General features: G+C 37.0%; 1 protein-coding gene across 4 annotated transcripts in view; it reads left to right on the top strand.

The window, feature by feature from the left end:
- Nucleotides 1–20,820, top strand: part of PDS5A (PDS5 cohesin associated factor A) — a 135,423-nt gene extending 114,603 nt beyond the window's left edge. For 3 of the 4 annotated variants that reach the window (XM_070791321.1, XM_070791323.1, XM_070791322.1), the window contains 5 exons: nt 1,410–1,472; nt 2,217–2,362; nt 3,402–3,510; nt 8,183–8,535; nt 18,171–20,820. In XM_070791321.1, the coding sequence (XP_070647422.1) occupies nt 1,410–1,472; nt 2,217–2,362; nt 3,402–3,510; nt 8,183–8,535; nt 18,171–18,174 (675 nt within the window). In that variant the 3' untranslated portion in view covers nt 18,175–20,820. Of the gene's footprint in view, nt 1–1,409; nt 1,473–2,216; nt 2,363–3,401; nt 3,511–8,182; nt 8,536–18,170 lie in introns of those variants that run through there. The other variant, XM_070791324.1, reaches the window with a different exon arrangement.
- Nucleotides 20,821–22,020: the final 1,200 nt, after the last annotated feature.

Here is a 22,020-nt window from a genome sequence, read left to right as displayed (position 1 = left end):
CATACTTTCAATGCCAATATCCTGGATTCAGTCCCTGGTCAAGGAACTAAGATCCCACAAGCCATGTGGCATGGACAAAAACAAAAAGTAATTTGCGGTGCTCTGCATATTGTGCACGCAGTCTGTTTTAAAATCTCCACTATTCAAAAAACTTTTTATCTTCCTCAGTCTTAGGCAACACTTTGAGAGGCTTTGGGGGCAAAGTGGGGAACTCTTGGGCCCTGGAAGGCGCAAATGGAGGCGGCGGCGATCGCCTTAAATCAGAAAGTGGTGGATACGTTTTTCTTTTCTTTTTTTTTTTAAGGTTTGCGCAGAGAGGGAGGGGGCTCGCCAGGGCACCTGGTCACAGCGTCTCTTACAGTCTCTCTCTCTCTCTCTCTTCATCTCTTCCTGCTTTTCTTACTTTTCTCTCCCCCTTCCTTTTTCGCTACCCTTCTCTTTCCTTCGTTTCTTTCCCTTTACCCTCTTTCTCTTTTTTTTTTTTCTCCCTCTTTCTCTCTGTATCTCTTTTTCTAACTTCCTTTCTCAATCTTGCTGAGTTCCCTGATTCCTTCCTTCTCTGTTCCTCTCTCCTTTTCACTCTTTAGCTTTTTCTCTATCTTTAGATCTTTCTCTATTTTCTTTCCTTTTTTCTTTTTCACTTTTTTTTTTCTTTTTTCTTTTTCTTTTTTTTTTGCTTGGGTGAGGCCCCCCTGAGGGGGTTTTCTGCAAGGAGCAGGCTCTGTATATTGTGTGTTTTTTTTTTTTTTAAAGCTCCTTTGTTTAAAAGAAATCTTTTTTATCTTTTTCAGCCTTATACAATGCTCTGGGAGACTTTGGATGTAAACTGGGGAATTTTTAGGCCCTGGGAGGTGCAAGCGGAGGTGGAGTAGTCGCCTTAAATCAGAAATTGTTGGATAAATTTTTAAAGGTTTGTGTAGAGGGGGAGGGGGCTCGTCAGGGCGCCTGGCCGCAGCGTCCTGTAAGCCCTCTCCTTCCTCCGGAGGTAGAGCACAGTCTCCCTCCTTTTCTTCGTCAATGGCAGAAAATATGATCTGCGCAGAAGGTGGAGACCCACTACCATCCACCGCTATAGCCTCTCTCATAGACTATCCCACAGCCTCATGACGAGGGTCCAGAACATTTTTAATCATATTTATAGGATAAATTTTTAGTTGTTTTTCACCTTCACCCAAAAAAAAAGAAAAAAAAAAAAAAGTAATTTGCCTAATTTATCTCTAAATTTGACTAAGTCTTGTGTGTCACTTGATTTAATTTTAAAACTAAACTTATGGTATGGTTCATGAAATAATGCTTTGATGATTTGATAGGTTTCGTAGCATAAATGAACCTGTTACTGTAAGGCATAATGCCTGAAAAGTCTTTTATGAACAATAAAAATATGCATGTTCACTTTTTTTTTTTGATAGGACTTCTGTAATGACAAGAGTTATATTTCAGAAGAGACAAGAGTACTTCTGTTAACAGGAAAGGTATTATATACTAGATAATTGGGGGATCTTTATCTCCTGTGCATATTACTGCTAACCTTTAAACATCCCTCAGGTTTTATGGTTCCTGATTCTTAGACATCATGTTGTGGATTGTAGCATCTAAAGCATTTGTTCTCTTGGACTTTTTTCTGCCATGAACCATTTTTGAGTTAAAACCATGTGTCCTCATCAGTACGGATAGGGTTCAAGTTATTTAGAATTCACAAAGCAAATTTCCCTGAAAAATGATATAATAAATTTAGATGTGTAAGAAAAAAGAAATAATTTTAAAGTATTAATAAGTTAGTTTATATCCTATAAAGGTAATATGCTATCTAAAAGGAAAAAGGAAATTTAATATTTAATAAAGAATCTAAACTGTTAAAACTATATACACTCAGTAGTTTTTTATCTGTAAGGCATTACTATGTCTTACTCAGTATTTCACTGTTTTAGGGGCACTTTTTATTTTAATTGAACAATAAAGAATAATTAAATAGTGCATAGTTGTGGTTTTTTTTGCATAGTTATTTTTAAAAGAAGTAATACTTCTGACTTCAAATTATGTTCAGACACAGTATTAAAGAATTATCATTTCTAATAAATTTAGGATTTAACTTCCCAATAACAACTGTCTTAACAATTCCTGGGCTTAAGCAGAACAATAATCCCTTACATGTGTATAAATTTATATGTATTCCTTTTAGTAAGGTATAAAATAACATGCATATATGTAATTTCTAGCCAAAACCTGCTGGAGTACTAGGTGCTGTAAACAAGCCTTTGTCAGCAACGGGAAGGAAACCATATGTTAGAAGCACTGGAGCTGAGACCGGAAGCAATATTAATGTAAATTCAGAGCTGAACCCTTCCACCGGAAATCGACCAAGGCAATTTTTTTTCTTCAGTTGTTTTTGTTATGATCACTCACTACTTGATACATCTTTCAATTCCTTTTCTTAAAGCACATCACAAAAATGGACTTTAGGGAACATCTTAGTAAAAAACATACTGCTGAATTTTAGTATAATTAATGATGGTAATTGAGTGTGTATTACACTTTGGGAAACCATTTAGCATTCTAAATGTATAGAAAAGTTAAATAAAAAAAAAGAATTTGTAGTACAGTAAAACTAATTTACTTGGAAGTGTGTGTATATGTGCAAATTTAACACTTAGGAAAACTGAAAATATAACTCTTTAAACAAATTTATTTATATGCTTTTTAACTCGAGATTTAGTATAGCATGAATAAAGATAACATTGTTAATAACATTTGCCACTTATTGTTAAAGATTCCATGTTTAACATGTCAGGTGTTTACTGTCTTAGCTACTGCATAAAAATTTCCACCTGACCCTACTCTTACTGAATAATGAGGCTTTTAAAGATTTTATTCTGATTCATGATATTTTAAGAATAAATTCAACTGGTAGTGTTTTAAACACATTTTTAGCAGTAGAATCCAAAGATATAAAAATATTAACGTGGGGCATCTCTGGTTTACATGGATGGTGGGCGTCAAACACCTCTCCCGTGGCCTTTTCTAGCAGCCCCCTGTCTTACAGAACTAATTAAGAACACAGACTGAAGAAAATGATAGTCTTAATCTGCTGTACTTTTGCTTGGTTTTAGCATTTTCCACCCCAGCAGATAGGCTTATAGAAGAGTTATGTTGTTTGTTTCTTGACAACTAATCTATCAGGTGACTTTAGGCAGTCATTTCTTTCTTAGATTAGTAAGGTTAAGTGGAAATCAGTAACTTGGTGTAATAGGGCAGTAGGCTGTAGCCACAGATATGAGTCTTGCTAACTTGGCCAGCCTTCTAAGCCAGTCTCAGCCTCCTGTTTTCTTATTGGTATAGTGAGAGAGTAAAATTTGTATTCATGTGGTCAAATGAAGAAGCTTTGGTTTGTTTTTCTTCAACAGGGAACAGAGTTCAGAGGCAGCAGAAACTGGTGTTAGTGAAAATGAGGAGAACCCTGTAAGAATTATTTCTGTCACACCAGTAAAGAATATTGACCCAGTAAAGAATAAGGTAAATTTTTAAATTTAATGAGTTTCTCCCATGGAGATTCTTACTACAGTTTCATGACAGGAGTGAAAAACCCATGGTCAGTACATTAATGTATACTACATACTATACATGTGTGTACCTATGCTTACTGTGCTTTCTCTCTCCAGAAATGATTCTGTGTTCACTTTCTTCATTTAACCAGAGCTTGTGTGTCACCCGTAATGGTATCCTTCTACCGCACTACTTTTCCCAGTGCCTTGAAAGAATAGGACCTGAGGGGTTTTGGGATCTTGTTTTCAAATACTTCATTGACTCCCGCCAGAGATCAACACTTCTTGTTTGTTTAAGTTAAACTTATGAGCTAGCCATAATGTTTGAGTTTTTATGTATTGAACAGCTGCATTCTTTCTTTGATGGTGGATCTTTTATCTATAGCTCCCAATATTCTTAATTTTTTGGCAGGATAGAAAGGAATGTAACATTGGTAGGAGGATAACTTTCCTCAGTTGGAATAGTATAAGAATAGTAATATTTTTTTTCCGTAGAATCATATTTTTGACATACTTTTTTTACACACCATATATTTATGGTATTTATAAGATGTTTTAGGAATTACCCTCAGGTACATAAAATATAGGACTATACAGTCATTCCACAGTAGCTGAACCTTTCCTATCGAAACTCGTTGTCTGAACTCAAACTGAACAGATAGGGGTTTTTTTTTTAATGCCCCTATCCTTTTTTTTTTTTTTTTTTTTTTAACTTTACAATATTGTATTGGTTTTGCCATATATCAACATGAATCTGCCACAGGTATACACATGTTCCCCATCCTGAACCCTCCTCCCTCCCCATACCATCCCTCTGGGTTGTCCCAGTGCACCAGCCCCAAGCATTTATATACATATTTATTTATTTATTTGGCTACATTGAGGCTTGGTTGAGGCATGCAAGCTTAGTCACCCTGTGGTATGTTGGATCTTAGTTCCCTGACCAGGGATCGAACCTGCATCCCCTGCAGTGGAAGGTGGGTTTTTAACCACTGGACACCAGGGAAGTCCTGATAAGGTTCATTTTTTGGTCAGTCTCTCACTGTCCATACTCCGTGCTCTTTGCTAGCTGAACTTCACTATGTCAGTAGATTCAGGGAACCTCTCAAAGGTGTTAGAATTCAGAAGCCAATAGATGTAGATATTGTGGGATCTTTTTATAGAATTAAATATTCAGCATAAACATGCTTCGATGCAGAAATGCATATTGTTACAGATACTTAGTTAAACATGCTTGTCATGTGTATTAAGAGGTAGTACAGAGATGCAAATGTTTACCTAGTACAAACGGCTAATCTATAACCTTCCCAACCTCTGTGGTAAAATTGTATAAAAGATAAATTGGATATTTAAATTCTAATTTTTGAGGGGCCAAAATGTGACTTTGCTTGACCTGTAATATTATATTGTTTTGTTCCAAACCCTGTTTTAACTTTTTCATACTTCCAAAGAATGTTTTAACGATTCAGTGTTGCCTAAAGAGACATGTCATGTTTTGGCAAAAGCCTGATAGCTTCCCAGTCAGATCTCCCATAAATTGATATGATCATTTCTTTCCAGGATCTGGTCCTCAGTCTTGCATGCTCAAAACAGTGTGTTGCTAGTATATTAAAAGAAGATATGATCTAAAGGAGTGTTTCTTGCTAACCAGTTTCTCGAAGAGGTTGATGTGTAAACCAGTTAATTAGTTATATAAATAAAAACTATCCAACAAGTTGGATATGTATGTTTACAGATCAGAACATTTTCTATTATTCACTCAGTGAGAGAAATCAAATTGTAATATGAAGAATGAATACGAGAGGTGGTTAAAAGAAGTAAGATACTAACATTCCACGGATGCAGGCAAGCAGTACTGCCAGTGTTGCCCTTTAGAGTCTTTCTTCATGCCTGTAGCTGACTGTAGGCATGACTATGCCTTCATGCCTCTTCATTTGGTTTTTGCATGAGTTTGTTATCCATATGCACATATACATAATGTTCATAAATATGTAAATATGATCATGTACATGACTTTTAATACAGTCTTTTTTCCCCTATTAAACAGCCTTATCTTGTGTGTTCAAATTTTTCTCTCCAGAGTTATCATTTTCTTACTCGTATACACATAAATCCTTTCCCCCTTCTTTGTTAGTGCAAACAATGTTGCATTAAACTTACTGGTGATTTTTTTTCTAGGGGCTGAGTTCTAGTAGTGGGATTGCTGGGTCAAGTAGTAAAATACTAGAGATTTTAGATATTTCCATATTGTTTTCTCAGAAAGTTAGAACACCTGACATTTCTACTAAGCGGGTACTTTTTTCTCTACATATCCACCATCAGCAGGTTTTATAGTTCTTTTGAATCTTTTTCTGTTTAAAGTATCAAAACTAATACCCCACTATTGTTTTAATTTTATATTTACTTTTGTTGACCATTTGGATGTACTCTTATGTGAATTGCTTGTTCATATTTGCCCTTTTTTAAATTATCTGTTTTTGTTTTTTTTTTTTCTGGCCATGCCGCACAGCTTGTGGGAACTTCACTAACTAGAGATCAAACCCAGGCCACCAGGGAACTCAGTAACTCAACTTCTGATGCTGTAGTAGTTATACCTTCTCGTTAACACTCTTGCTTCCTTCTGATCTAGTCACCCAATATAGCACCCAATGTGATCTTTTTAAAAAGATAATTTGGATTCTGTTTGCCCTCTATTTAAAGTCAGTGACTTTTATTATGGACAGAGGACCTTGGTGGGCTACAGTCCATGGGGTCACAAAAGAGTCGGACACAACTTAGCAACTATACAACAACAACTTTTATTAGCACTGAAAATAAAATCAGATTTCTTAAAGGTCCCATAAAGCATTCATGATCTGGCCCGTGCTTGCTTCTCCTGCCATACACCAGTCTCACATCACTTCAAGTTACTTAAATCTTCCAAACTCTTTCCTTCTTTGGGTGCTTCATGCTGCCTCTTGCATCTGTCTAGAACACTTTACTTTTCACATGGTAAGCCTTGCTCTGATACTGTTATTCCCCAGAATAATCAAATTGGTGTTTCCTTTTATTTATTTATTTTTTTTCCCTGAATTCCCCTTTCTTTAATCTCTTTAGCACTTAGGGTAATCTGTACTTAAATGTTTGTTTACTCTTTAAAAAAGATTAATCATCTATTATGCTCATCTGTTGAGGACCAGAACAGTATCAGTTTTGTTCCCCAATCTATGCACAGCAGCCACTACATGTAATAGACACTAAGTTGAGTGAATGGTTTCTACTTCAGGTTTAACCACACTTAGTCATCTTTATTGGCCTTTTTATTTTGCCCAGGAATCACCATCTTTCACCAGGTGACTTTGCATATCTCTGTCTAATCCGCTGTATACTGTTCAACAGTTTACCCTGTGTGGACCACCTTACTCTTTTTCCTTCATGTATTATCTGTTCTCTTAAGATAAAGTTTACTTTAATGTTTTAAATCCTCAACATGAAACACTGATTTTTGAATTTTCTAACTTAAGATACTATTTTCATGAGTTTTCATTTAAGTAAATTATCTTGAAACATGAAAGATTTATATGTGTTTCCCAGTCATTCTGAAAACATTTTGAGGGGAAATGAAAGTTAATTAACTGAAAAGATATAGTCTTAATTTTTTGGATGATGATAGTGGTCCTTTGTTTCCCTTGAATCAATTCAAATTATTACAGTTGATTCCTAAATTTCATTTGTATAAAGGTCACTTTCATCCTGAAAACTATTATTCCTCCTAATGTCTGTTATGTCTGTTACACTAAAATCGAATTTTATTAGCTTAAACATTTTAGATGACAATATGTATGCCAAACTAGGAGGAGGAAAAAAAAGAGAATGTTCAGGAAGAAATAGGTTAATGACCGATCCAATAAGAAGAGACAAAAGTTTGAATGAATGAGTGAAGTGAGATGATAAAGAACTTTCTGTTACAGAACTATGAAGATTATTATAGTTAGACGCATCATAGAGAAAGAAAATAACATTGAATTATGAAAACATCCTCCCTGCTTTTGAAAAGTTGTAGCATTAAGAACATACTAGCAATAAAAAGGACGTTTTTATTTAAAATGAGTGTGAAAGAACAGCTGAGTAGGTTTTCTCATGTAACTGCCTGTACCATTTAATACATATTTACTGAGTATAATATATGCCACGCACTATGGTTAGGTACGGAGAAGGCAATGGCACCCCACTCCAGTACTCTTGCCTGGAAAATCCCATGGATGGAGGAGCCTGGTAGGCTGCAGTCCATGGGGTCACTAAGAGTCGGATACAACTGAGCGACCTCACTTTCACTTTTCAGTTTCATGCATTGGAAAAGGAAATGGCAACCCACTCCAGTGTTTTTGCCTGGAGAATCCCAGGGACGGGGGAGCCTGGTGGGCTGCCATCTGTGGGGTCGCATAGAGTCGGACACGACTGAAGCAACTTAGCAGCAGCAGCAGCATGGTTAGGTATCATGTTCAGTCCTTACCCTTAAGGAATTTACATTCCTCGTGGGACATAAGCAGTGAGTTAGAAACCCTGAAATCCCAACTCCTAAAATACTTGCAGAATGCTTCTTCTAGTCAGATCAGTGATATTTAAGGAATTTCTGTTCATAAAATTGTTTTCTGTTCTTCTAGGAAATTAATTCTGATCAGTCTGCCCAGGGCAACATCAGCAGTGACCGAGGAAAGAAAAGAACAGTAACAGCAGCTGGTGCAGAGAATATCCAACAAAAAACAGATGAGAAAGCAGATGAATCAGGACCACCTGCCCCTTCAAAACCCAGGAGAGGACGTCGACCCAAATCTGAATCTCAGGGCAATGCAACCAAAAATGATGATATAAATAAACCTCTTAGTAAGGGAAGAAAGAGAGCTGCAGTCAGTCAGGAGAGCCCTGGAGGTCTGGAAGCAGGTAATGCCAAAGCACCCAAACTGCAAGACACAGCCAAAAAGGCAGCACCGACAGAGAGACAGATTGACTTGCAAAGGTAATGTACTCCATTCTTTCTGAACTTTGAGTTTAGACATTTTGTTTTATTCCTAGTTGCCATCCATAACAGCCAAATACCTAGCCATTTGGGAGTGAAAACTGCCCCCTGGTTTTCCTCAGTAAGTTATGATGGCATTTGTTTTTAATCTCATAACCTTCAGGACAACAATTTGAAGAGAGATCTCCTAAATTAGAATATGGTATTTTGGTATTTCTATTTATTAGCAAGGATATTATTATCTTGGTCTTCTTCACATAGTTGCATGGGGTTTACTAAATATAAACGGCTACTTTTTTGATACAGAAGTCCCAGAATGGAGTAAATAGATGTCATGACACATGAACAAGTATATCTTGCTCTTTAATTCCACTTGTTATAGTAAACTTTAATATACGTCAACAACTTACTTCTCTCCCCTACCCTTCCCAATGAGAATAACCTCACAGCTGCTCGTCTTTGATCATGTTTGGGTTAGGTTTTTAAATTAACATTTATGAAATTCTGAAGTTTCGGGTTATTAAATTTGTTATATTTTAAATGTCTCTAAGTACCTTTTCAGCATCTAATGGCAGCTGATCCAGGCCCAAATCTGACTAAGTAATGGGTGTTTCTTATACTCACTTCCAGTTTTATGGACTAAAAGTAGAAAGCCAATATTGGGGGCAAATTTTCTTATTTTCTCCTCAAACCTGGACCTTTGACCTGTAACAACATACTTAACATTGGCCTCCTTATCTTCATCAGTAAGACAATATGATAATACCTTCCCCAAAGGATTGTTCTAAGAATTAAATGGATCATTAAATAGAAAGCACTTAACAAAATGCCTTGTGTAGAATAAATGCTCAGTAATTAACCACTGTTTTGAATTCTAGTTGCTTTACCCCTTAATATATTTTTAGTTATGCAAAAACTGAAGAAATTTCATTGGAAAAGATAGCCAGAATTCTCTAAAGGGTTTCTAGAATTCTGGCTTTTCCTCACCCGCATAAAATACTACTGATCTCACACCCAGGCCACCTGAGCCACCTGATCTTATCTGTCACAAGCTGTCCTTTTGCCATCTAACCAAAATATCCATGAACCCTGAAATATACTTGAACCCTGAAAATATTTTCAGTAGCAACCAACCTTGTCTCTGAAATTGAGCATTGTAAAACCCATTGCTCTGCTTTTAGTTACACCATTGCCCCCAAAGCATTAAACAAACCCAACAAAAATGGCTTACCTGCCAGAAACTGCTCTTGATTTAAAATGGCTTTGGGCCTTCTGAAAAATCTTAAAATATCTCTTTTAAGAGTGAAAAGATACCTTAGAAGTCTTAAGTATGCCAGTTAGTAGATTGGTTGGGCGATGTGTTACACACAATACAAAATTCTTTGTGACAGTGTTCATGATAGTACTTCAGTAGAATAAATACTGTGCACTTATCTTAGAAACTTCTGATTGATTTATTAACTATTAATTCATGGCTAACAAAACATGGAAGGACATTCTGAAACTTTCTGCCAGGCTTCCTTTTGTCTTTTCCATTCTTTCCTGAATCTAATATACAACTCTGCCCTTAAATTCTAGCATTATGACTTTTGTTTGGAAACCTAATTACTCCAGAAACTCTATATTACTCACGATATCCTCTTGCATAGAAATAAACGCATTATAGGCAGATGAGTATTGCTCTTTACACTTCTCATTTGTTCTTCTAACAAATACAGACAGATTAGACTGCCATCGTTGTGCTGGGTGTTGGCAATACATAAGTATCCAAAATAGATAGATTCTTGCCCTCCAAGAATATACTTCCCAGCCAGAAGAGAGCAGAAAAACTTTCACTCTAGGTCTATTGACTGATAAAAACATAAGAATTATTTTTATTACTACATAAAGCAGTGAAATTCTGACTCATGCTACAATATGGATGAACCTTAAAGACATTCATTATGCTAAGTGAAATAAGCCAGACCCAAAAGGACAAACAGTGTATGATTCCACTTACATGAAATCCTAGAGTAGTCCAATTAAATTCATAGAGGCAGAATGAGGTGGTTGCCAGGGGATGGGGGTGGGGGACTAGGCATTGCTGTTTAATAGATACGGCATTTCAGTTTGGGAGGATGAAAATATTCTATTAAAATATTAATCCTAATATTGTTTATTAGGTTGTGCAAAAGTAATTGCAGGTTTGTGTTATTGAACTCTGCTCTTTGATATTCATATACATTCTTAAATAAATGTATTTATGTTTTACATCATTTTAATGTGCATTTCTTGCCTTTTTTTTTTTTTTTGCTAATGACATTGCATTTATTGTAGACTGTAGAAATGATGTTAGACAAAAAGCAAATTCAAACGATTTTAAGTTCAAAATGGGTTGTAAAACAGCGGAGACAACTCACAAAGTCAACAACACACTTGGCCCAGGAACTGCTAATGAACGTACAGTGCAGTGGTGGTTCAAGAAATTTTGCAAAGGAGACAACAGCCTTGAAGATGAGGAGCATAGTGGCAGGGCATCAGAAGTGGACAATGACCGGTTGAAAGCAATCATCATAGCTTATCCTCTTGCAACTACACAAGAAGTTGCCGAAGAACTCGCCGTCAACCATTCTACGGCTGTTTGGCACTTGAAGCAAATTGCAAAGGTGAAAAGGCTCGATAAGTGGGTGGCTCATGAGCTGACTGCAAATCAAAAGTTGTCGTCATTTTGAAATGTCATCTTCTCTTATTCTGTGCAACAACAAGGAACCATTTCTCAGGTTATTGTGACAGGCGACAAAAAGTGGATTTTATTTGACAACTGGTAACGACCAGCTCAATGGTTGGACCAAGAAGAAGCTCCAAAAGCACTTCCCAAAACCAGACTTGCACAAAAAAAAGGTCATGGTCACTGTCTGGTGGTCTGCTGCTCATATTCAGCTTTCTGAATACTGGCAAAGCCCTTACATCTGAGAAGTATGCTCAACAATCGATGAGATGCACTGAAAACCACGATGCCTGCAGCCAGGATTAGTCAACAGAATGGTCCAGTTCTCCCTGACAGTTCTCCACCACACATCGCAAAACCAACACTTAAAAAGTTAAACAAATTGGGCCATGAAGTTTTGCCTCATTCACCATATTCACCTGACCTCTCACTGGTTGACTACTACGTCTTTAAGCATCTCTACAGTTTTCTGCAAGGAAAATGCTACCACAGCCAACAGGAGGCAGAAAATGTTTTCTAAGAGTTTGTTGAATCCTGAAGCACGAATTTTTACATACAGGAATAAACTCATTTTTTGTTGACAAAAATGTGTTAGTTGGGAAAAAATGTGTTGGTTCCTATTTTGATTAATAAAGATGTGTTTGAACCTAGTTATAATGATTTAAAATTCAAGGTCTGAAACCACAATTACTTTTGTACCAGCCTAATAGAGATAAATGGCAGTGATTGTACAACAGTGTAAATGTACTTAATGCACACCAAACTGTGTACATAAGAGTGATTAAAATTGTAAATTTTATGTTACATATTTTGTTTCACTTAAAAAATTGTTACAGAAGACTGATAATAGTTAACACTAATACACTGCTTATTATTAGTCAGGCTCAATTCTAAACTCTTTGTTAACCTATTAAGTGCTTAAAACTTCGCTACATGGGTAAGTACTGTCATTATCCCTAGTTTATAAAGAGGAAGAAATCCAAGAATAGAGAGTCCGCGCAGCTTTTGGTCCCTTTGCTTACATGAATAAGCAAAGTAGAGAGGCAGGATTAAAACCAGACATTGTCACTCTGGAGTCCATATTATATTGTCCTATTAAGGTAAAATTTAGTCTTAATTCTATGAGTACTATACATGCATACAAAACTAGTTTAATAGAGGATACTTTGAAAAGACTTTATAACTAATGTAGTTTATATATGTGAAACTTTATTCCATAAAGTGGAAAATGTTTGCATACAGTTAATTTTTTAAATTATTACATAAGAAGCTAGTTTATTAAAATAATCATAGTTTAAATCAGACAAAAACTGTAGTCACCTTTTAAACCTATTTCAGAATTCATGCAGAGATAAGCCCTGGCATTATCAGCTTTAGAGAGGGAGAAAACCAAGGGAGAGATCAGATGTTCTTGAAAGTGCCAAACTTAAATGAAGCACGTAACACTATGAGAGCATTGAAGGACTGCAGTGAATAGTAGGTGGAATAATGTGTGGGGTTTTCGGTATATTGGTAGAAATAATAGTGGTAATAGGGAAAGGTTGTTAAACGTCTATTTAAGGCAACCATCTTTATAAAGCAAGTACCTGGGGAGGGAGAAGGGTTCAGGATGGGGAACACATGTATACCTGTGGCGGATTCATTTTGATATTTGGCAAAACTAATACAATTATGTAAAGTTTAAAAATAAAATTAAAAAAAAAAAAAAAAAGCAAGTACCAACTGTATGTTAGAAATAAGGAGGTTAGACCTGAAACAGTTACTTTCCCAGGCCACCTGGTTGGTGCTACACAGAGCAGGGGTTTTGAATCCTGGTCGTGTCCCTTGTTAACACTGTATTGTTAATAGAGACAGTTCCAGTTGGTAATATTTCTCCTCTAAACCATGAACATTCAGAACTCTTATTTGTTTCTCCTCTTAATGTGTAAAGAGATGTTTTAATGTGTAGCACTTCATGGCAAATAGAGGGGGGAAAGTGGAAACAGTGACAGACTTTATTTTCTTGGGCTTCAAAATCACTGCAGACAGTGACTGAAGCCACACAATTCAGACACTTTCTCCTGGCAGAAACGCTATGACAGTATATTGGTATGGGGAGGGTAGAGGGAGGGGAGTTCAGGATGGGGAACACGTGTATACCTGTGGCAGATTCATGTTGATGTATGGCAAAACCAATACAATATTGTAAAGTAATTAGCTTCCAATTAAATAAATTTATATTAAAAAAAAAAAAAAAGCAGACATCACCTTGCCAGCAAAGGTCCATATAGTCAAAGCTGTGATTTTTCCAGTAGTCATGTGTGGATGTCAGAGTCCATAAAGAACACTGAGCCAGCATCGAAGAATTGATGCTTTCAAACTGGTGTTGGAGAAGACTCTTAAGAGTCCCTTGGACAGCAAGAAGATCAAACCAGTCCATCCTAAAGGGAATCCACCCTGAATATTCATTGGAAGGACTGATGCTGAAGCTGAGCTCCAATACTTTGGCCACCTGATACAAAGAGCTAACTCATTGGAAAAGACCCTGATGCTGGAAAAGACTGAGGGCAGGAGCGAAATTAGGGTGACAGAGGATGAGATGGTTGGATGGCATCACCGACTCGATGGACATGAGTTTGAGCAAGCTTCGGGAGTTGGTAAAGGACAAGGAAGCCTGATGTGCTGCAGTTCATGGGGTCACAAAGGGTCACTCTAGCAACTGAAGCACCACCACCACCAAGTAAAAGGAGTAGACACACTAAACAGAAGTTACTTGTGACTCAGCTATTGTTCTCGCCTTTAGCTGGACAAAACACTGGTCAAAATTCTGAAGGTGCCGATTTTATTTTTATTTCATGGGAAACTCTAGCTTTCACCTTCCTGTAAGTTTCTAAGCATACTTTTCATTAAGTGCAAAAATTACCAGCAATTGATTTGACATCTTAACCTGTATTTTCTGATTTGATATCTCACCTGTATTTTCCTGAGACCCAGTGAGAATCAGATACAAGTTAAAGCCACATGACTGAACAATTCAGAATACAGAGCTAATATAAACACCTTGAATCAGCCTGTTAAGATTATCAGTACACTTTCAACCATGTAATTAATAAAAGAGACAGGGTTGCCAATGCTGACAGCCATCAAGCACTGCATTTCTGAGCTAAGAATGAACCCAGAGTGGTGGTAGGATCAGGTCATTTACTGCCCTGGCAACTTGAAGTGTAGCCTAGGGTCCTTGCATTGTGGAACCAAAGCTGGGTCTGGATCACTGTGCTAAAAGTAATTTAATTTGGCCCCAGATTTTCAGCTTGAATGTAAGCCTTTGAGAAACAAGGCCGGGCATACTGTGCCTCTCTGTGACCCTAGTATCTAACTCCAGACGCTACTTTGTCAGTCTTTTTCTTTACCTTGCATTACTCTTCACACATTTTACTTAATTTCTCACTTCACTGATGGTCCGTTGCTGCTCTGGTCACAACTGTCTTTACATTAACATCTGAAAAGAGCCTTTCCTGGCATTATCCTACCTCCTATATGCCATCTCTCGTTTTAGATCTGAGTGTCAGATCTCCTCAAGGTAGTCAGTCAGTCTACACTGGGTACTACTAGCATCACCTCCAGAAAACTGGCCCAATTTTATTACTTGGTATTTATACTCTTAGCGTATTTTATGATTATTAAACTTTATTGACCACATTGCCAACATCAGTGCCAACATCCACTGGATCATGGAAAAAGGAAGTGAATTCCAGAAAAACATGTATTTCTGCTTTATTGACTATGCCTTTGACTGTGTGGATCACAATAAACTGGAAAGTTCTGAAAGAGATGGGAATACCAGACCACCCTCCCTGCCTCCTGAGAAATCTATACGCACGTCAGGAAGCAGCAGTTAGAACTGGACATGGAACAACAGACTGGTTCCAAATAGGAAAAGGAGCCCGTCAAGGCTGTATATTGTCACCCTGCTTATTTAACTTCTGTGCAGAGTACATCATGAGAAACGCTGTGCTGGAGGAAGCACAAGCTGGAATCAAGATTGCCGGGAGAACTATCAATAACCTCAGATATGCAGATGACACCACCCTTATGGCAGAAAATGAAGAGGAACTGAAAAAAATTCTCTTGATGAAAGTGAAAGAGGAGAGTGAAAATGTTGGCTTAAAGCTCAACATTCAGAAAACGAAAATCATGGCATCTGGTCCCATCACTTCATGGGAAATAGACGGGGAAACAGTGTCAGACTTTATTTTGGGGGGCTCCAAAATCACTGCAGATGGTGACTGCAGCCATGAAATTAAAACACACATTCCTTGGAAGGAAAGTTATGACCAAAGTAAATAGCATATTCAGAAGCAGAGACATTACTTTGCCAACAAAGGTCCATCTAGTCAAGGCTATGGTTTTTCCAGTGGTCATGTATGGATGTGAGAGTTGGACTATAAAGCTGAGCGCTGAAGAATTGATGCTTTTGAACTGTGGTGTTGGAGAAGACTCTTGAGAGTCCCTTGGACTGCAAGGAGATCCAACCAGTCCATCCTAAAGGAGATCAGTCCTGGGTGTTCTAATGCTGGGAGGGATTGGGGGCAGGAGGAGAAGGGGATGACAGAGGATGAGATGGCTGGATGGCATCACCGACTCGATGGACATGAGTTTGGGTAAACTCCAGAAGTTGGTGATGGACAGGGACGCCTGGCGTGCTGTGATTCATGGGGTCGCAAAGAGCTGGACATGACTGAGTGACTGAACTGAACTGATTAACTAATTAATGAAAAGCAATTTTGAGGCCCTAGTATATTTCAGCTACAGTCTAGATGCTTTGTTTGTAACCCCATTAATCCAGCCCTATAAAGCAGGACCCTTAAGTGGTAGCTTCTGCAGCCATTTACATAGCATGGCCATCACTTACTGCAGCAAGTGCACACCCCTCTAGAATTCCTCTTATTAGGTCCTCTCACTGACAACATTGAGTAAGTAATAATTTTTAGTATGATTTCTACTTACATAATTCATTTAATAATTCAGGGTTTTGACTTGTAAACATACCTGTAGGATTTTTTAGGTCCCTTTGGATTTTTGCAATAAATGTATTCCCATCAGCTTCTGTGTGTGTGTTCCAACAAACATTCCTGTTTATATTTTGGGCTGCATTTGAAATTGTTAATTCTTTTGAGAAAATTCCTTGAATTTACTCTGTAGGTTTATAAAACTCAGCCATTTGTATACTGTAGTTGGGAAATAGTATCTGTACAACTGGACACTTAATGTTGGCCTCCTGAGTTTGAGAATGGAGGATTCACCATCTTTTCAGTTATTAGTTCACTTGTTTTTCCTTTGTTTTTAAACTATTATCCAAATGGCAAACAATCCGAAATGTTTTGCACTGAAAATGTGTTTTTATAGGTGTCCTGATTGTTTAGTATGTTTTATTTACCTTTAAGACCAAATTCTTCCATGGACAAGAAAATATCAATAAACACCCATAGAGATGCAATCCTTAAACTTGGGACATATGGGAAAACTGAATTTAAGGAATTTATCAATAGGATAACAGCAGTTTTGGATTAACGTGTTTTGTGTAGTATGCTTAGTATTAGAGTATTCAAGAATCTTGGAATATTTATTAAGCAAAGAATTTACTGATTTCCTGTGCTCCTTTGTATACTGAGAAGGTTTCCTCACATCACAAATTTATATTTTAGAAGTATCCCCTAAATATGTTTCCTTATGTATTAAACAACCATATATCAGTTCTTCAGTATTATAAAATTCAAGTGAATTTTTATCAAAATAATATGAAATTTTTCAGAAGCCAAGTGCTTGGAAGTGATGGCAGTTCACTTTGGGACATAGAACCAAGTCCAGGAAATTCTTCCGGTGACCTGGATCGTTGGTCTGTGAGAGCAGCCAGAAAGATACTGAGGACTCAGAGCTAGTCAAGGGAAGCTTCCTGAAGGTGCAGCAGGCAGTTTGTAGAGGATTCTTTGATATATTATTATATTCTATTATAACAAATTAATACTGTATAAGAATCTTAGATAACTTTTTTTGTTGTTAGCATTGTTACCTTTATAAAAGGTATATATAACAGGGTTTGGGAATATAAGTAAACATCCCCCTTATCTTTCTTTCCCAAGTTTGGAATTGTCAAGGAGACACAGTCTCAATGGCTGATTAAAAGTGTGGAATGATAAGGAGTTTCCTGGCGGCCTAGTGATTAGGCTTCCTGGTTTTCACTGCCCTGGCCCAGGTTCAGTCCCTGGCCCAGGAACTGAGATCCTGCAAGCCATGACTTTCCACCCCACCCCCAAATGTGGGATGACATAGGCTAGGTAACTACTAGTACTTTGCCCCTAAATTGAACAAATAACCTCACACAGACCAGAACTCCAGCATGCTCAGTTTTCCCCACCTACCACTCCCTCACCCCTTAGACAGCTTTTTTCTCGTCCCAGAGAGGAGTAGATGAAGGGAGAAGAAGAAGAGACCCTATCCCATTACTTCATCCTCCAGGGGTCATAATTTTCCCTCCCTTTATGGGAAATAGAATCAATGGGAGAGTCTTCATAGCAGAATTAAACTAAATTTTCCTCCTTTTTTAGTGCACTAAAGAACAGAACTTAACTTTTGCTGCTTCTTAAATTCATTTTGCCATAGTTGTCTAATAATTTTGGAAGTATTAAAAATTATTTCAAATAGCTTTTAGTGTTTTATTGTAGTAATAAGCAAATTGGGCATTGGGTAGCAATGCTTATAAAAACTTCTTAATTGGTATTTTGTTTTTATATAGTTTAGGAAAAGATTCATAAATCAAGTAAAGTCTCATGTGAAAAATGAAAAAAATGTTTTCAGATTTTAGATAATAACTATAGAAAAGAAATTATGTATGGTTTGTTTTCCTGTTTTTATCTTACTAACATTGTTTTCTTCTACTCCTATCCCCAAGGTAAAAAGAGAAATTTATTTGCAAAGGGAGAAAATGAAGGCCAAACAGAAGCAGGCTCTAGCTTCTGCAAAAACTTGGATTCAGAATGATGTTGAACAGACAATGAAGCTAACTTCAGAACACACTTTCTGCCTTGAAAACTGAAAAAAGCTATTACTTCCTTTTTTCACATGACCACAACTCCTTTGATGGAAATGTACAGCAGAAACTCTTGAGAGAGAGGCTAAAAGCAACTCTTTTCCACCCTCCCCCCAGACTTTTCTTATGAAAAGTCAATAATTAAGCAAATTGCTTAACACTTGGTTCCAGTTCCTGCATATCTGGAGTTTAACGGCATAATACACCATTAATTTCCATGCTGCAGTCTTTATTTTAAAGAAAGTAACAGGGTGTCCTTACACTGACAATGAAAATTCATCAATTTTAGAGCCAGGAATTTCCCGTGTTACACAAGAAAAAAAAAATAGAAGTCTACTGAATTAATTTTTTAGAAGAAGAGAAATCAGATTAAATGTCTTTTTTTTTTCCTTTTGGAAACTTTTATGTATAATTCTTTCTGCCTGCCTACTTTTCTGCAAAATGAGATGTACAGATTTCAGTTCCCTGCTATGAAAAGTGATGTGGTGGTAATTTTATAAATGTTGCTTTCTGATTTTTATCAGAGTGAGAAAATAATTAAAATTATTATTGATTTCATATCACTTCATATTTTGATTTCCCCTCCATTTTAGTTTAATATAATTTGCAATAAATGTACATATTGTTGTCTGTTTCATAAAGCATATCACTTTAAAGTGGTTTTTACTCCTGTGATTATGTTGGAATATTTGAAATTTTAAAGGAGTAAAAACTGTCCAGCATTTGGTTTTATAATGTTTGTCACCAGATTTTTATTATTGATGTAAAAAAAAGTCAATTCTTTTTAAATAGTTGGACTTTGGCAGCTTTGTAAGGAAAGTGGGAGGTGCTTAGGATTGCTATCAGTTTCAGCATTGTGCTGTTGGGAATAAGTGTTTTGCTTTTGTCTGCCAGTCTGGGCTCCGTTTTTATGTTTTTTTTGAAGACAACTATTGCATCAATATATTGTTTCTTGGCATTGTTCAGCATAGGTAATGTGTGCACTTTTCGTGTACACATATTCATATTTAAGTTTTTTGCATAAAATAAATGCTTCTAGATGTCATATGGTAGTCTTTTTTAATCTTTTTATCACATTATGTTTTCCTGTGCAGTTTTTATGTGAAAGGGCTAAAGTTATAAAGAAACAACATGATTACAGTCAACTCTCCATTATCTATACAAAACAGTGACTATGCCTCAGGTTTTGGATTTTGCATAAAATCACATAATTAATCATAAAATTAAAGTAACAAAGCATACCGTAAGAGCTAATTCAGGAGGAACTCGAGATTGGTCCTTTCTCACCTGCCCCCACTCTCCACTTAAGCCCTTTCCCCAAAGCCCCATCTGAATGTGCTCAGTGTCCTTGCGCACACCTGGCGTGGGTTTGAGGACATAAATGTTTGTGTGATAACTTGGTCTTGACAGGCTGTAAGTCTACGTGAGATGTAAAGAGTGAACATGACCTGTGTCCAAAAAGGATGATAATGTTAAATGTAAAATTTGTTGGTAGTAAATGTCACTTAATGTTCTCATAGGTAATCAAGAGTTGGCTGTATACTGACTGACTGAAAGATGGATAATTCTCTTAAATATGCATATACACACATTTAGGTATTGGATGATGGCTAGGGAACAATGGATACCAGATATTACCTTTTAAAAGGGCAGAAAAAGTTCTACTCTTCCTTATTGCCTCTTCATAATCCTTTAGAAAGATAAGATATTGCCTCCAACATGCTGAAAAAGAATATCTATGCATAAGCATCAGAGAAGTCCCTCAAGCCATCAGTGGGCATGTTCTGTTTAGATGTTGAAGTTCTCTTAGCATCAGACAGCTTGATTCTTAAGGCCACCAATTTGCCACCAATAAAAAGCACACTGGTAGAGGCCGCCTCTCTCTCGTCTCCTTTTAACTGACCATTCAGCATCATAGCTGACTAGATTACCTAGCGTGAAGTCATAGCTAACGTAGTGTAGCAGCCATTCCCATCAGTTATGGCTGCTTAGATTTTTGCAAGAGAGAAGTTAGCTCAAAGGATCTGGTCCATATACAAAATGTAAATGGCCCACCTTGGATTTTTTTTAATACGAAGCAAGTGTCTGGCACTAAGGGATGGGAGAGTAGGACTGAGCTGATGGGGAGGGACTTAAGGGAAATTTGTCATTTTTCCTTTGAAAAAGGAAAAAGTAAAATCTCTTAGGAATTTGGTATTCACATCTCAGAGAAATACAACACAAAGTGCAGACTTATATTTGAGAATTAATGTTAACCCTTTGTGTCTAGTTTGAAGCTTCTTGTATTTGTCTAAAACTACAAGCCAGAATTTTGTATCTCCTTTGATAAAAAGTGTGTATAATGTAAAGTAGTTTTGCATATTCTTGTGCTGCACATGGGCTGAATTTTTAAAAAATTTTTTAAAAGACTTGAAGAGAACCTTGTAATTTGTGTAAATGACAAGTGTAAAATCCTACCATAAAATGCTAAAAATATGCATTGTTTCAAATAAAACCAAGAAATGCAGCATTATATAGTAGTGTGGAACCCTGAGTATTCATGTACCCTCTTGGTATGTCGCAAGCTGATAAAATGTCTTTGCATATTTTCTGTTTAGATTCTGGACTTCGCACATCCCCATAAGGAAACAAAGGCCACCTTCAGACTTCTGACTACATGGCTTACAGTGACTGAGGGAGAATATAACAGGATGAGTTCTTACGGGCATCTGGGAAACTTTAGAAATTGTCTTTTAAGAACTTAAACGTGGCCTTCCATTGAAACTAACCTGCTGATATACCTTTTTATTGCAAATTCTGAACATGTACATTTACTTCAAAAGCTAATTCACAGAGAAAAAGCAGATTACATACATGTATGTGGAATAAGAGGTGGACAGAATGAGAAGTAAGAGAAGCTATCATGACTGGTTTCTGTACTTGACCCTCAATGGGATTGTTATTCCACACGTTGATACTTTTCATTCATATAAATAACGGTCAGTAGAAACCACTAGTGACCAAGTCTCCAGCAGTCTGACAAGAATCTTTGCAACCTGCCTAAATAATAATGATAGCTTTGCCTACAAGAAGCTAAAAGTTTGCTACAAGCCAGCGACAGTGGAAATGAGTATAATCAGACACTCAATCTGTAAACCAGAGCTCCAATCTTTCATTTCCATTTAAGAGTAATAATATCCTTCACTTGTGCTTATTTCAGAGTTCGACAGGAACACAAGTCAGGCAAGCGGTTGATCAGGACTTGAATTTTGGGGGAGTGATCAGGACTTCAATTTTGGGGGTATTTCTCAAATAACATTTTGTGATTAGCGCTGATTCCAACTTAAGACACTTTCCTCCCCTTCATTCTCTAGTTACTCCTTTCTCTAGGAAACATCCCATGCATCCCTCTAAGAAACAACACTGTATCCATTCTTCTAGAAGCTTGAAAAGGGATCACCTGGAAGTCAGTTATACACAGGAGCACCTTAGTGCAAAGTTCAGATCTGTGGAAGCCACAAAAAAAATGTAAGGGTTGGAGGTAACCATCCCGTACAGACAGCTCAGTGGTGGGGGCTGGCATTAAAAACACTAAGATGCCTTAGGAGGACTAGCGATATAAAGCTAATGGCACAACACGGGCATATATGGCTGTCCAGGTGGCACATGCCTGGATGTGAGACCTCATGGGTGCAGTAGAAGCAGAAAATCCCTACCTTTGCTGCTGCTGCTA

This window comes from Bos indicus, chromosome 6 (genome assembly GCF_029378745.1).
Source record: "Bos indicus isolate NIAB-ARS_2022 breed Sahiwal x Tharparkar chromosome 6, NIAB-ARS_B.indTharparkar_mat_pri_1.0, whole genome shotgun sequence".
Classification (NCBI taxonomy): Eukaryota; Metazoa; Chordata; class Mammalia; order Artiodactyla; family Bovidae; genus Bos; species Bos indicus.
The sequence above is the reverse complement of the archived record's forward strand: the minus strand, read 5'-3'. Positions and strand labels throughout refer to the sequence as shown.